This window comes from Halichoerus grypus, chromosome 8 (assembly GCF_964656455.1).
Source record: "Halichoerus grypus chromosome 8, mHalGry1.hap1.1, whole genome shotgun sequence".
In the NCBI taxonomy this organism is placed as follows: domain Eukaryota; kingdom Metazoa; phylum Chordata; class Mammalia; order Carnivora; family Phocidae; genus Halichoerus; species Halichoerus grypus.
The window spans coordinates 76,400,150-76,413,599 of NC_135719.1; the positions used below are offsets into that span (position 1 = coordinate 76,400,150).

General features: G+C 46.3%; 1 protein-coding gene across 4 annotated transcripts; it reads left to right on the forward strand.

Annotated features, from left to right (window-relative positions):
* The first annotated feature begins 416 nt into the window (after nt 1-416).
* On the forward strand, nt 417-13,026 carry GREM1 (gremlin 1, DAN family BMP antagonist). Of its 4 annotated transcripts, none has more exons than XM_036109127.2 (3): nt 498-603; nt 2,289-2,394; nt 8,968-13,026. In XM_036109127.2, the coding sequence occupies exons 2-3, from the start codon at nt 2,312-2,314 to the stop codon at nt 9,521-9,523; spliced, it is 639 nt and encodes a 212-aa protein (XP_035965020.2). In that variant the 5' UTR covers nt 498-603; nt 2,289-2,311; the 3' UTR covers nt 9,524-13,026. The 4 variants fall into 4 exon arrangements, with proteins under 4 accessions (XP_035965021.1, XP_035965020.2, XP_035965024.1 ...); XM_036109131.2 differs by having other exon boundaries at nt 565-603; nt 2,289-2,390; XM_036109128.2 differs by lacking the exon at nt 2,289-2,394 and having other exon boundaries at nt 417-603.
* The last annotated feature ends 424 nt before the right edge of the window (nt 13,027-13,450 follow it).

The following is a 13,450-nucleotide window of genomic DNA, read 5'->3' on the forward strand; positions in this document are numbered from 1 at the left end:
ATCCCACGGAGATCTTGCTCTTTCCAGGGCAGCCTCTGCGACCGAGCGCGTTGCGGGGCCAACGGAGGCGAAGCGGGGCTGGTGAGAGGAAAAGCCCAGGCCTGGGGCGGAGGAGGAATGAGGGGCCGGGAGCCGGGGGGATTTCCTCCCGCGCTTCCCCCTCCAACGGGAGCGGAAAATGTGATTTGCTGTGCATTCCAGGCGCGGTTCCCTGGGGTGACCTCTCCCAGCCGGCCTGGGCGGGGGGAGCAGACAAAGAGGCGAGGCAGGCGGAGAGGGGACCCCGCGGGGAGGCAGGAGGGGTGCGGGGGGCGGGGGCAGTACCGGGAAAGGGGGCGGATAGCGGGTCCGGCGGCGGCGGCGGCGCCTGGCCAATGGAGAGGCGCGGCCCCGGGCGTCCGGCTCGGCTGCCGGCATTTAAACGGGAGACGGCGCGATGCCCCGCACTCGGTGCGCCCTCCGCGGACCGGGCGACCCAGTGTGCAGCGAGAGCCGTGCTCTCTGTCCGGCTGACCCCGCGCCAAGCCGGGGCGGCTCGGGCCGCGGTCGCACACAGCGCCCGGTGTCGAGAGCGCAAGCCCGGAAGACCCGCCGCACTGACAGGTGAGTGCAGAGGCTCCCGTCAGAGTGAGTGAGGGAATGAGAGAGAGAGAGAGAGCGCGCAGGGGCTCCCCTGCAAAGGACTCCCGCGTCCCTCTCGGTGCAGACGCGCGGTAGCCCTCCAGGCGCGCAGATCGAGGCCCCGGTTCCCTAGGGTGAATTATGCAGAAAAATTCAGGGTCCTTCCCGCCAACGTCTTGGCTGCCGTAACCTCACCTTGCGCGGTCCGCAGGGAAAGCCTGGGAAGGAGGATGTCAAGAGCGAGAGCTGCTGCCCCGCATCCCATTTCCACCTCCGGGAGCCCAGCTAACGCGCTCCTGGTGCGTGTGCCAGCCGCGCCGGCAGCTCAGAGGCGCGGAGTCCTGGTGGGCGCGTCGCGGGAGCGGTGGGGAGCAGCCGGGACCTGCGGCTCCACACTGGACCCCCCGGCAAGCCGCACTGAGAGGGTGCCACGTGTCTGAAGCGGGGCGCTGGGGCTCGGGACGGCCGGCGGCTCCCGTCGGAGTCGCAAGAGTGATCCTGCGGTGGGCTGGAGGGTCCGGAGAATGAGCCGTGGGTCCACTGGCTCGCCCTCAAGGTGAGATGGAGACTTGGGCTAGAACAGAGCCGCGGAGCTCGGCCGCGGTGGAAGCCGGAGCGTCGGGTAACGGGTCAGCTGAAGGGCTGTGCGCGGTCGGGGCGGCTGCAGTGCTCACACCACAAACACCGCACCATCCGCCGGCTGGCTGCGCACGCGTGGGCGCTCAGTGCAGTCTTCTGGGCTTCTGCCCGCCCCACGCGCGCCTCGGCTGAAGTGCGGACGGCCGGGGGCCAGGCAGCGCCAAGCCGCCGGGTTCCGTTTCCCCGGTACTCCTTAATGTGTCCTAGAGGCCCCCGCCCCCCTCGCTGAGTCTCGCTAGCGACGAACGACGCGGGACTGGCGGCTCAGACGCCCCGGTCGTCCCCAGTTCTCTCTCTCCGTCTCGCTGACCCCGTCGCCAGGCCCGGGGTCGGAGGGGCTGTCACCTTGCCGGCCGGAGCGATAAGAACGGACGCGCCACTGCTCTGGCTTGGCATTGCCTTCGGATCCCAGCTCCGCCTTGGGGGCAGCCCCAGCCGGGTGTTTCCCCGCGGGGGGCTCTGGCGACAGTCCCCGGGCGAGGCGGGGGGCAGACAGGCGGTGACCGGGCCTCTGCCGTGAAGCCCTTCCCGCGCTCCCGGAGATGGCCCGAATGGGTCCCCGGGTTGAATCCGGCTGCCGCCTTCTCCTCCTCTGTCGACTTAGAATCGCAGCACTTTTACACAGAAATAAAGCCTCGACGTTAGGGGTTAAAATCTCTCCTTAAATGATACAAGGGCAGAGAGCCGACCACTGGTAGGTAATCGGATCTCCCGCTGGAAAAAGCAGATCCGAGCGGTGTGCGCGTCTGTTTATGTTCCCCTTCGAGATGGTGCCAGGACACGAGTTGATTAAAACAATCTATTGTTAAGTGGGTCACGGGGATTTAAGCTGTCCCAGGGACCCCAGAGTGGTGGCTTCCTTTTGGCTGTACACACAACTTAAATAAATAGCAGAGAAGAGGTTAAGATAACCCCGATCCCAGGGTGAGGAGTCTTCTTTCACCCCAGGGCTTTTCAGCCCCGACCCCTTCCTTTCTTTTCTTTACTTTTTTCTTTTCCTTTCCTTTCTTTTTTCTTTTTTTTGGAAGGGGGGCCTAGGGGCCTTGAAGAGATGGGCATTTCAAAGCAACAAGGGAAAGATCTTAAGAAAACTACGGTCTCATCTCCCTGGCCCACGCAAGTCTACAACAGTAGGTGATTTGATTGCTATCACTGGATAAATTGCACTCTCCAATTGTAGTATTAACTAATTATTGAAGCGTTCTTTAGAACCATAGTTGCTCTCTGTGTGTGTATTTAACCCTCAGGTCATTGTAGGAATTAAAGTCTTTTGTAAACTTCGTAATTTTACAGGTTTCCTAGTTTCTTAAAAGTCCATTTTGAGTGAAATGTTTTGGTAACCCACCATCTATAGGAAATCCTAGTTGGCCGACACAGTCTTTATGGGAATGATTAGACAGAGAAGAGTAGAAACCTACTGTGTCCTCACATCTTTGAATCAGAGCTGCCTGCCTTGTCTTCTAAACTGAAGCCCTCGGTCTTAATGTTTAAGTATCACAAGTGAAATAAGGCCAAGAAATTTTATGCCACAGACCCCTTTCCAAAGAAATGCTTGTCAACAGTGAAGCTGTGGAGCATGTCCTAGAAGAGAGAGTTAAGGACTGGTGGGAAAACCTAATGCTTTTATGTAAAGAAAAGTATGGGGGCGGGGGGGGGGGGGGGGGGGGAGGTGTTGGGGAGGTAACTGTAGCATCCAACTGAAAGGCACAGATCAGGCAAGTGTTACCAGCCCATGCCTTACATCTGCAAGGAATTTTCTTTAGTTTTAACATATGCTCTTAGAAATGCAAAGTACAACAGTAATTCCTGGGACAACAGAAGTTTTTTTTTTTTTTTTCACATGTGAACATCAAGATACAAACTAGATAATTATTTGACTTACAATATTCTTCAAACTGTATTGCATTAGAAAGAAGTCCACGCATCCCTTATTAAGTACTGTGCTGGGTGTCCATAGAACAGTGGTTAAAGACACGTTTGGGGGCTAGGTAGAATGGGTCTCCAACCCTGACTCTCCAGCTGAGGAGCTGTTTGACCTTGGGCAGATTCCTAACTTTTCTGACTCTGGATTCCCTGATCGATAAGAGGAAGACAATATTATCTACCGCATGTTCTATCGTGAAAAAGAAATGATAAAATACGGTCTGATTTATGCACAATGCCATGCATGCTAAGGGTTCAAAAATATAGATAACTCTGATTATTGGTGGTGGTACTGGAAGAGGCAGTAACATTATACAGCACCAGATATATTACAAGGTGGTTCTGAAATTAAATCCCAAATTCAGACTAGCACACATCTTGCATCACAATATAGAACCTATAGATTGACTCTCAGTAGCACTGCTCAGTGAATATTTATGACTTTCTAACTTGTTTCCTGTTGACCTCAAAAATTGTATACAATCATTCACTTCAGCAAAAAATCTTCCAGTGAGCATAGAGCTCCTGAGATACTTAACTACCTGGTGGTTTCCTTTCTGTACTATGCGATGTGGGAGGCCAGCCAGATTTAGTTTGAATGGTCTTCTGAATAAGGTGGCTGTAGTTAGGGTCTTGCAACTCATACAGGATGAGACTTTATCCTCTACTAGTTTGCAAGCAAGTAATTTTTATCTTCTTGGTTCAACCTGTCTGAAAAAAAAAAAAAATCGACCCAGTATATTCTTATGAAATTCTCTACTTAACTTCTAAAAGTTATCTTTTTGGTGGCTCAGTCGTTAAGCGTCTGCGTTCGGCTCAGGTCATGATCCCGGAGTTCTGGGATCGAGCCCCGCATCGGGCTCCTTGCTCGGCAGGAAGCCTGCTTCTCCCTCTCCCACTCCCCTTGCTTGTGTTCCTGCTCTCGCTATCTCTCTCTCTGTCAAATAAAATCTTTAAAAAAATAATAAAAGCTATCTTTTTAAAAATTCAAGATCAAGTTAAAAATAACCTTTCTCTTCTCAAAGATTTAGTTCTGAGAAAAAGGAGATTATTCTAAAATCTGGCCTGCATTTAGAGCATTTGCTGTCACTTTAATTATTTTCTTCTACTGGGAGAATAATTTGATGTCATGCCTGTTGAACGTCTTTCTAAAACTTAATTCATCAGGAGGAGTCAATCAGATGTTCAAGCATAGACATCTGGCTTGCTGACCATTGTCAATTCACTGTAATTCCCACTCAGCACTCCATTTAACTGATTATAAGCAGGTTGGTTAGCTAAAATGAGAAATACAGCAAGAAGAGTGCCAAAAGGAGCTGACCTAAACTTGCCCAAAGACATTGAGAATATTGGATACAGGTCACACAGAGCATTTTTATTTCTGATTCCCTAGAGTTAGATGATTATGTTCATAGAGCCTTGTGAAGATTGGAATAAATCACCATGACCTACACAGGACAGAGGTGTGGGATAAGCTATATCTCTTGATCACTATGGGAAACCATCAGGTAGAGGAAAGCATCAGGTAGAGAAGAACTGCTTTGAGAGTATCTATGTGCTCTGGGACAAGTGGATTGGGGGGAGGACAGTAGTAAAGGGAAAAAAGGTAGGGGTGGGTGGGTCTTGCTGATGGAGAGCAATTGCAGAGAAAGCTCACCACGAAAATATCACATTACTTGGAGAAGCAGAAATGCATTAAGGAGAAGTTGAGGCAAATTTTGAAAAGAAGAATGTTGTCTGCAATGAGTGTAAAGGGAGGTCTTTTTTGGGTGTCCTGATGCACTCTGGACCCACAAAATGCAGCTCATCTTCAATGATGTGAGTGGGTCATTTCATGAATGCAAATTACCAAAAATGTTTGCAGCTCATGGTTGGGCATGAGGGATAATTCATAGGAACCTGAGGTTTGATTAAGATTTGGATTGATTTTTGATAATGGGGCATTCTGTGAGGTGCTGATATGGAAAAGAATTGTCTCAAGAAATTTACATCTTCATGATTTCCTGCATGCTTGTGATATTTACAAAGTGCAAATTATTTGGTGGCAATACAATTGGGATTTCAAGAACAAAACAGTCCCTTTTTCTTCACTGAGTAATCATGACCAGTCTGTGGTGTGTGTGTGCGGGGGGAGGTTGGGTGACCACAATGACTTAACAGAGCCCTGGTTCTAGAACTATTAGAGTTCTCAACCTTCGAACTCTTACTCATGTGGAATATGCAGAGCCCTTCAGAGTACCACTGATCTTTAAGCTGAGGTCTGTGTTGATTGAGATTCCTTAAGTTGGTTTTTACTTTTCTCCAAATAACTAGTTACAAGTTTTAAAGAGTCAAAAGCCTCACAATAAGCACTAAAGATCTTAAAAAGTAGGCTTTTCTAAAAAATGAAAAACCATTTTAAAACATTTTCCACACCTAATAAACCTTATTTTGAGAAAAATTTACTTTTCTTAAAAAACCAAAAAATAAGAAAACAGCCTGTCATTCCAGACCCCTTGGGCTTACAGGGTTCGCACGCTCCCATAGGAACAGGAAGTCTATCCAAATTAAAACTGAAAACCACAGTTGACTAATTTTGAATTTACTGCTTGCTTTATTGTTGGTTTCTGCCATAGTGAATACAATGGCTTCAATTAGAAAATGAAACCCACAGCATTCTGCATGGGACCAGGTAAAAAATAGTGGCTATCTGAAGTTTTCCTAGAAAAAGAAAGACAAATATTAAGGTACTTCTAGGCTAAGAGTTTGCTATACTGTAAGTCAGAAATTAAGATGATTGTGTTAGGGGACGCCTGGGTGGCTCAATCAGTTAAGCGTCTGCCTTTGGCTGGGGTCATGATCTCGGGGTCCTGAGATGGAGCCTCGCATCAGGCTCCCTGCTCAGTGGGGAGTCTGCTTCTCCCCTTTCTTGTGCTCTCTCTCTGACATAAATAAATAAAATCTTAAAAAAAAAAAGAAGATTATGTTAGGCTCGGCTGCTCATTGGCACATGTGAAGGCATTTTAAAAACGAAAACGGAACCTCTGTAAATCAGTGTGGTCCATAACAAGCATTCATTTAACAGAAGAGCACCTATTCTGCACCAGGCACTGAGGATAAGGTGATGAATAAGTCCTCATGACTCTCAGACTAGGTATTTATTTAATGACAGATGTGAAAATGCCAGGAAGGAAAAGTTGAGCATAAAAAGAGTCCCATGTTGGTCTGGAGAAAGAAAATTGCCATTTTTTGGACAGATGTTTGTGGGAGGGGATGGCTTTATGACGTGAACTGTCCTATGCACACAGTGTACTTTCCCAGTCAGTTTCAGATTAGCCTCTGTGATGTTGGACTCAGAGGGTCTTGCTCTGGGAGGGCTGAATTGTCCTTGGGGCCATTTTCAGTAGGGAGGAGGGAAGACTGTGGGTGTAGGCCTACGGCTGTCTCATGCTCCTCTTTGAAATGGGCAGAGACTGAATTTTAGTTTAGATCCTGGCCCCCAATTGAATAAATAGCAGAAATTTGTAAAAGCTTCTCAAATTCACAATATATTTGCCTAGGAGACTGAACTGTCATGGCTCAAGTTATCCTGGTCTCTGGAGAAAATCAGCCCTGTTTTATAACTGGACTTTTCTCATGAGTGATTTTTTTAAAGACAAAACAAGGAAATTAATTTTTTTGTTGTTGAGGCAAAAAAGGCTCTGTTTAAAGAACAGGGATGTTGTAACATAAACTGACAAAAGCCAGGGAGTCTACAGTCCAAAGAACAGGAGCTAAATGTCACATTATCAGTTCCAAACTTGAACTTCCCCCAAAGTATTAGGTTAATGTTGGAAAAATGGTGCCATTTAAGGATATTTTAAATTTAATATTTAATTATCTTAATTTGACATTATCCTTAGGGTTGCATAGTCTTTACTTACAGGGACTGTTGCTTAGAGAATGTAGATTCCACAGGGCCTCTGTCTTTGAAAGGTAATTGCTTTAGCGGATCATGCCAACTTGTATAGTTCCTTGGGGGGACGTGATAAGGTTACTATTAAATTGTACATTATTATATGTAATGCTGGCATACAAAAGAGAGGAGGGAAATGGGTACTTCCCAGCAGTGCCTTAGGTTCAGAACCATGGTGGGCATGGGGGCTGGGGGATAGGGGAAGCCTTAAGATTCAGGTCAGATTTGGTAAGGTGGCCTGAGAGGGAGGCTGTGCATTTGCAATTGCACTCTTTGAAAAGAAAATCCTTCCACATTTTAATAACTCTTTTCTGTGCCCCAGGGTTGCAAGTGCTACAGGCCTTGTTACTCAAAGCTTGTTAGAAAGGCAGACCTACTGAATTAGAATCTGCATTTTAACAATGCCCCCAGGTGATCATCTGCTCATTGAGGTTTGAGAGGCACTGTGTCAGGAGAATCTCAATAGCGTGACGCTTGCACTCTTCAAAAATATGCTCTGGCTTCTCCTCTTCCTCCTCTGTCCTCTCTACCTTCCCTTAACACTCTGCCTCTAGATGAGCCCTCCTTTCTCTGATTTACATTCCTCACTCCATTTTTCTCTCTCTCTCCATCTTTGCTTTCCTGTTTGTTTGTTTTGTTAGTTTTCCCTCTGCCTCCCCACTTACCTAATTTTTTTTGCCATTGTTCATTGCCTTTCTGACCCATGTCTAACTCCAGGCCCATCCACAATAATTCACTATCACTAATTTATTCTACATGTCCATGGCATTTATTAGTGTAAATATTTGCACATACCTGTTTTCCTGTGCCATTTTCTACCTCCTAGATGTTACATACACAGATACACACACATAGGTGAATGACCTATTTCACCATTTAAAAGTAGAAAAATGTATATCACGATATCATGAATGATATAAAAAATAGCTATGCCCATTTAGAAATGAGAACAGGTGAGAGGTCCAGGAGTCTTAGGAGTTAATGTGATCTTTCTGGAAAGGTAACTCATTCTGTCTGCAATCCTGCCATAGATTTGGTTAGTTCTAAAATTGCTTTCCTTTGTACCTCAAATTTGATCTGAACAGCCTATCTGGGGAGATGAGGTCTTTGTACCCGTGCTTACATGAAGTCATTTCTTGAGAAGCAAAGTGATTTTGTCAAGGTCAGATAGCAAGTTGTTGCCCCAAGACTTGGACTGGAAACTCAGTCTTGATTTTGCATCCAGTGCTGCTCCTGCTAAGTGCTCTCCCTCCCTCGGCTGCTTGCCTGTCTCCTCCAGAGGTTTCCTTGCAATGCACGCTATCAGCGAACATCTCCTAAGCATCCAACCAACCGAACAAGGCACAACTCAGGAAGCACTCAGGCCAGTTGGGGAGAAAAAGAGACTGGGAGCCTTTCCTGGCAGATGAAGCCTGGACAGTGAGGCCGATTTGTCTTGCTGTAGAACTAAATAGAAAACTGGGTTTTTCCCCAGAGAGGTGCAAAGGTAATTGGACCTAATACAAGAACGAATACAATTAAGTGACCATAAGACAACTTCAGATGTGATTGGTGTCAGCAGCCAGGAAGGAATTCCGGTGGGAGGACATGCCATGAAGAGATAGGGCCTGGCTGAGTTCAGACCTTGGCTTCTTCGCAGGTGACCCTGGGCAAGGTACTTCGTGGCTTGACGATGGGGGGGCGGGGATATGAGAATAATAACACCTGATTCATAGAGATATTGTGAGAAGGAAATGAAATATCTCACATAGAGTGTTTAACAAGTGCCTGCTAAAATGTTAGCTGCTATTAATTTTTGAATTGACTTGTCCGTCTTCTGTGTCTCCCCTCTCTGTGCTTCCCTCCCATAGCATGAGCCGCACCGCCTACACTGTGGGAGCCCTGCTTCTCCTCTTGGGGACCCTGCTGCCCACCGCCGAAGGGAAAAAGAAGGGGTCCCAAGGTGCCATCCCCCCACCAGACAAGGCCCAGCACAATGACTCCGAGCAGACTCAGTCTCCCCAGCAGCCGGGCTCCAGGAACCGGGGGCGTGGCCAAGGGCGTGGCACCGCCATGCCCGGGGAGGAGGTGCTGGAGTCCAGCCAGGAGGCCCTGCATGTGACCGAGCGCAAATACCTGAAGCGAGACTGGTGCAAAACCCAGCCGCTGAAGCAGACCATCCACGAGGAGGGCTGCAACAGCCGCACCATCATCAACCGCTTCTGCTACGGCCAGTGCAACTCCTTCTACATCCCCAGGCACATCCGGAAGGAGGAAGGCTCCTTTCAGTCCTGCTCCTTCTGCAAGCCCAAGAAGTTCACCACCATGATGGTCACACTCAACTGCCCCGAACTGCAGCCGCCCACCAAGAAGAAGAGGGTCACACGAGTCAAGCAGTGTCGATGCATATCCATCGATTTGGATTAAGCTGAGCACACCCAGCCTGTCCTAGGGATGCAGCCCCGGGCGGGCCCAGAGCCAAACCTAAAACGACCTGATTCTTACTTGGCTTCAACCTACAGGCAAGAAGAACCGCCAGCTGCCTTCTGACAGGAGCCTGCTAGTGCGTAGTTTGTGTGCATGAGTGTGTATGGGTGTCTGGGGGCTTGCAGATGCCAGAGGAGGGCACTTCCTATTATGCAAACGTATCCGCTTCCATGGGGCTGGCACAGAAGGCCCACACCCGGGGGAGGAGGCACGTGAAAAGGGGCAGGGCTGCGGTCAGGTTCTGCGGTGTATTCCGTGTGCCCTTCCGGGGACCAGAATCTCCCTTCTGAATGAATGTTAACGCAAGAGGCTACTCTGCGGGCAAGAGACCTTGTTTTAGTGCTGCATTCTACTTGGAAAGGGTATTTCCACCTGTGCTTGCTTCTTCCCCTCCTCCTCCTCTCTTCCACAGCCCATCCCTTCTTAGGATCTCAGTGACTATTTCGGTCTAATTCCCTCTCTGCCAGGGACTCGAAATTAGCTCACTTGACCATAGACGTGACTGTTTCTTATTTTGGGAAGGGTCTCCCGACTCCGGGAGCCTGGTGGGCGTGCAAAGGGCAAGAAGGACACAGGAGGGGGTGGAGGGAGGGACAGAAGGGGAGGACCAATTGGGCACAGCACAAGTTCCGTAGGGAGACCTGTAGAGTCTTGAAAGGCCAACCCCAAAACACAGTGCCACCCATGCTTCAGCGAGTTTTTCCCTGGTATTTAACCAAAACCAAGTGAACAGAGGAGAAATGAAATTGCCAAAAAATCACTAACTTTGGCTGTCACTGTGATCTGCTGAAATTGGCTGTAACCCGACACCAAACTTAAAACATAAACATTGACCACTCCTATTTTCAGAACCCCATGAGTGAGCAAAACCAAGACGACCCCCACCCCCCACTTCGCCCCTCAGACAGAAAATAGATGTAGTTCAGAGCACTCTATGCAGGGGTAGGAAGTAAACAAACACCTCATAAGGAGAAGGTCCTCATATCTTTCCTTTTGCTTGGTTGTAATCCCCTCTTTCCCAGTTCATTATTTCTGTGTAATGCTTCTGAGAGCCACAACCCTTACTATAAAGATTCTGCCTCTGCTGAGTGTCCCTGGCAGTGAAGAACCAGGCTAAGATGGGGGAGTTGAGGGACTGCTTTATTTGAGCTAGAAGTATATTGTGGGTCCTTTTGTTTTAGCTGTTGGTAGGAGACTGAGGTGGGGAGCAGAGGAGAAGAACGAAAGAAAGGTGATTGCCTCTGGCTAAGGAGTAGTTTAATGCCTGGAAGGAGGTATAAAGGATGTGTCCTCCCCTTCTTCCTTTGCCTTCTCAGGGTCTAATGAGAAATCCCAGTTAAGAAATCAGAGCATTTGGGGAAAAAAAAAATCCAGACATTTGGGTGCATTAGCTGTCTCTCTACTGGTGGTGGGATTCGGGTAACATTGTAATTGTTCAGAACCTACTGGTAGACCCCTCCTCTGATTAAACTCGGGCTTCTTCCCATCCCTGCTTAGGATTTATCTAATGGCCAAAGTGCAGGGCAGGTGGACCTTACTGCATTTTGGATTTGGCTCACCTGTTCTCTTCAAGCCTGAGGTTTTCTATGTAAACCCATCCCCACCCCCCAAACACTTTTTTTTTTGCCTTGTACCTTCTCATCCTTGCTAGCCAAGTCACGTGTGATATGGGAAACAAGCACCATCGACTAGCATTTTAGTTGCCCATCCAGGCGCCAGCATTGCACTAAAGAGGCTGCTTTTATTGTATTTTTTTTTTTTTTTTTTGGTGCAGCGCTCTCCCATCTAACAGCTAAGCCAGAACCGTGCTTTGAGGCAGAAGTTATCTTGAACACCCAAAATATTGGGTCGAGTTTTGAAACTTTTGAACTCACTACTGATGATTCCACACGAGACAAATTTGTCCAAACACACAGTCCGTGTATTTCGTGTACACTGTATGCCCCTGCCTTAAATCTTTCTATCATCCACATCCTCCAACAATAAAGCACAGAATGGATTTAATTAAGCACACAAATACTAAGCCAGAATTTTGAGGGTGGGGGAGAGGAAAAGAAAGGGGAAGGAGCTGAACATGTAAAACCACACTAGAAGAGGAAAAATGACATTTAGAACCAGCAGACACTGAATTTCTCTTGTTGTTTTAATTCTGCCACAAGCATGCAGTTTTGTTAAAAAGAGATGACTTAAGTTGGCAGCAGTAATCTTCTTTTAGTAGCTTGTACCACAGTCTTGCATGTAAGTCGGATTTGGCTTAAGTAAAGAGAATTTCCTCAAAATTAACTTCACTGGGATAATCAACAGCCTAACTACCCTGAAAAAAAACAAACAAAAAAAAAACCAGCGCTAACCAAAGAGGGAAATGTCTGCTTTTCTTACTGTGCCTAAATTAAGACTAGCAAAGTATGGTGTGTCTTCCAACATTTATTGAAAGTGCCATGTCTATTACATGTTGTATTGGAGTCACAGATGAAGAAGTATGTTTTTTTCATTACTATAGTAGAATTTTTTTATGGCAAGATATTTGTGATCTCAATTTTTCCTGTTAAAATAATGCCAAACACCAAATATGAATTTTATGATGTACACTTTGTGCTTGGCATTAAAAGAGAAAAACACACATCCTGCAAGTCTGTAAGTTGTTTTTTTGTTATTGTAGTTCTTCAAACTTAAAAATGTAAGTGAAAAATCTGGAGGAAACGATAATTTCCACTGTGTGGAATGTGAATAGTTAAACAAAAAGTTATGGTTATTTAATGTAATTATTAATTCAAATCCTTTGGTCACTGTAATTTTGAGCATTTGTTTTTTCTCCTTTATTTGACTTCCTCTGAGTTGAGCAAAGAAGAAAGTGGCACATTGTATGTTGTTGGAGGCTTTTATCAGGTCAGAGGGAAATAATAAAATCTCGACACATCTGAACATGTGTTACAAGAGTCAGGATCTGAGCTTTTGCTTTTTTTTAATCGAATGTTCCTTAAAGGTTAACATTTCTGAAGCAATATTAAGAGATATTTTAAATGTTATTTTGGAAGACTTATGACGTGTGTATACAAATAGCAGATAATAATGAATAGTTCACAAGTCCTTTTAAGGAGAAAATCTAAAATGAAAAGTGTATGTACAGAACATGTCTAAATGACCAGTTAATGCTTAAGAGTGGAAGGAGTTCTATTGATTTGTCATTCTCAAGATATTTAATATCAACTGCATTATGTATTATGTGTGCTTTAATCATTAAAAACCAACAGAGGATTATATAGACTATGATTGAGTTACTTTGTTATGTATGAGGATGAGAGGCGATTTAATAGTCTCATAAAAGTTAATTTGGTTTAAAGCAAAGTTTTATGAATCTGTAACTAGAATTTGATTTTAATCCCAATTATGTTCTATATCATCTTCCCCAAAGAGCAACCAATAAATTGCAACTCTTCTCTGTGTGTGTGTGTGTGTATGCATGTGTGTGTTTAACTGGTTGTGTTCACAGAACAGGGATTCACTTGTCATGGGAAGGGAGGTAGAAAAGAGATAAATAGATCTCTTGTATCTCAAAGGGAACTTATTTCTTCCAACTAGGCCTTTAAGGTTTTAGTAGGACACCTCAGGCAGTGGCAGCTAGAGGTGGGGGGGAAGTTGGTGTGCGATGGAAAGTACTAGCCTCTTTCCCAGAGCTAGAAAGAAGAGCTGGAAAGGGTTTTGCAAACCCTTCAGTAATGGAAGAGTTGTCATGCAAAAATGATAATAGCTCAATTTTGAAGTGTTCAAGGGAAAAATGGAAGAAAGACTTGGGGCTCACTAGAAGGAAGAAAACAATGAGGGTGATTCATCAGCACAATGAGCTGTCTTTGAGATGGTGAACTCCCT

Coding starts and splice junctions, on each gene's coding strand:
- GREM1 (XM_036109128.2), top strand. CDS start 437: ATGCCCCGCACTCGGTGCGCCCTCCGCGGACCGGGCGACCCAGTGTGC. Junction 604..8,967: donor AAGACCCGCCGCACTGACAG/GTGAGTGCAGAG, acceptor TCCCTCCCATAG/CATGAGCCGCACCGCCTACA.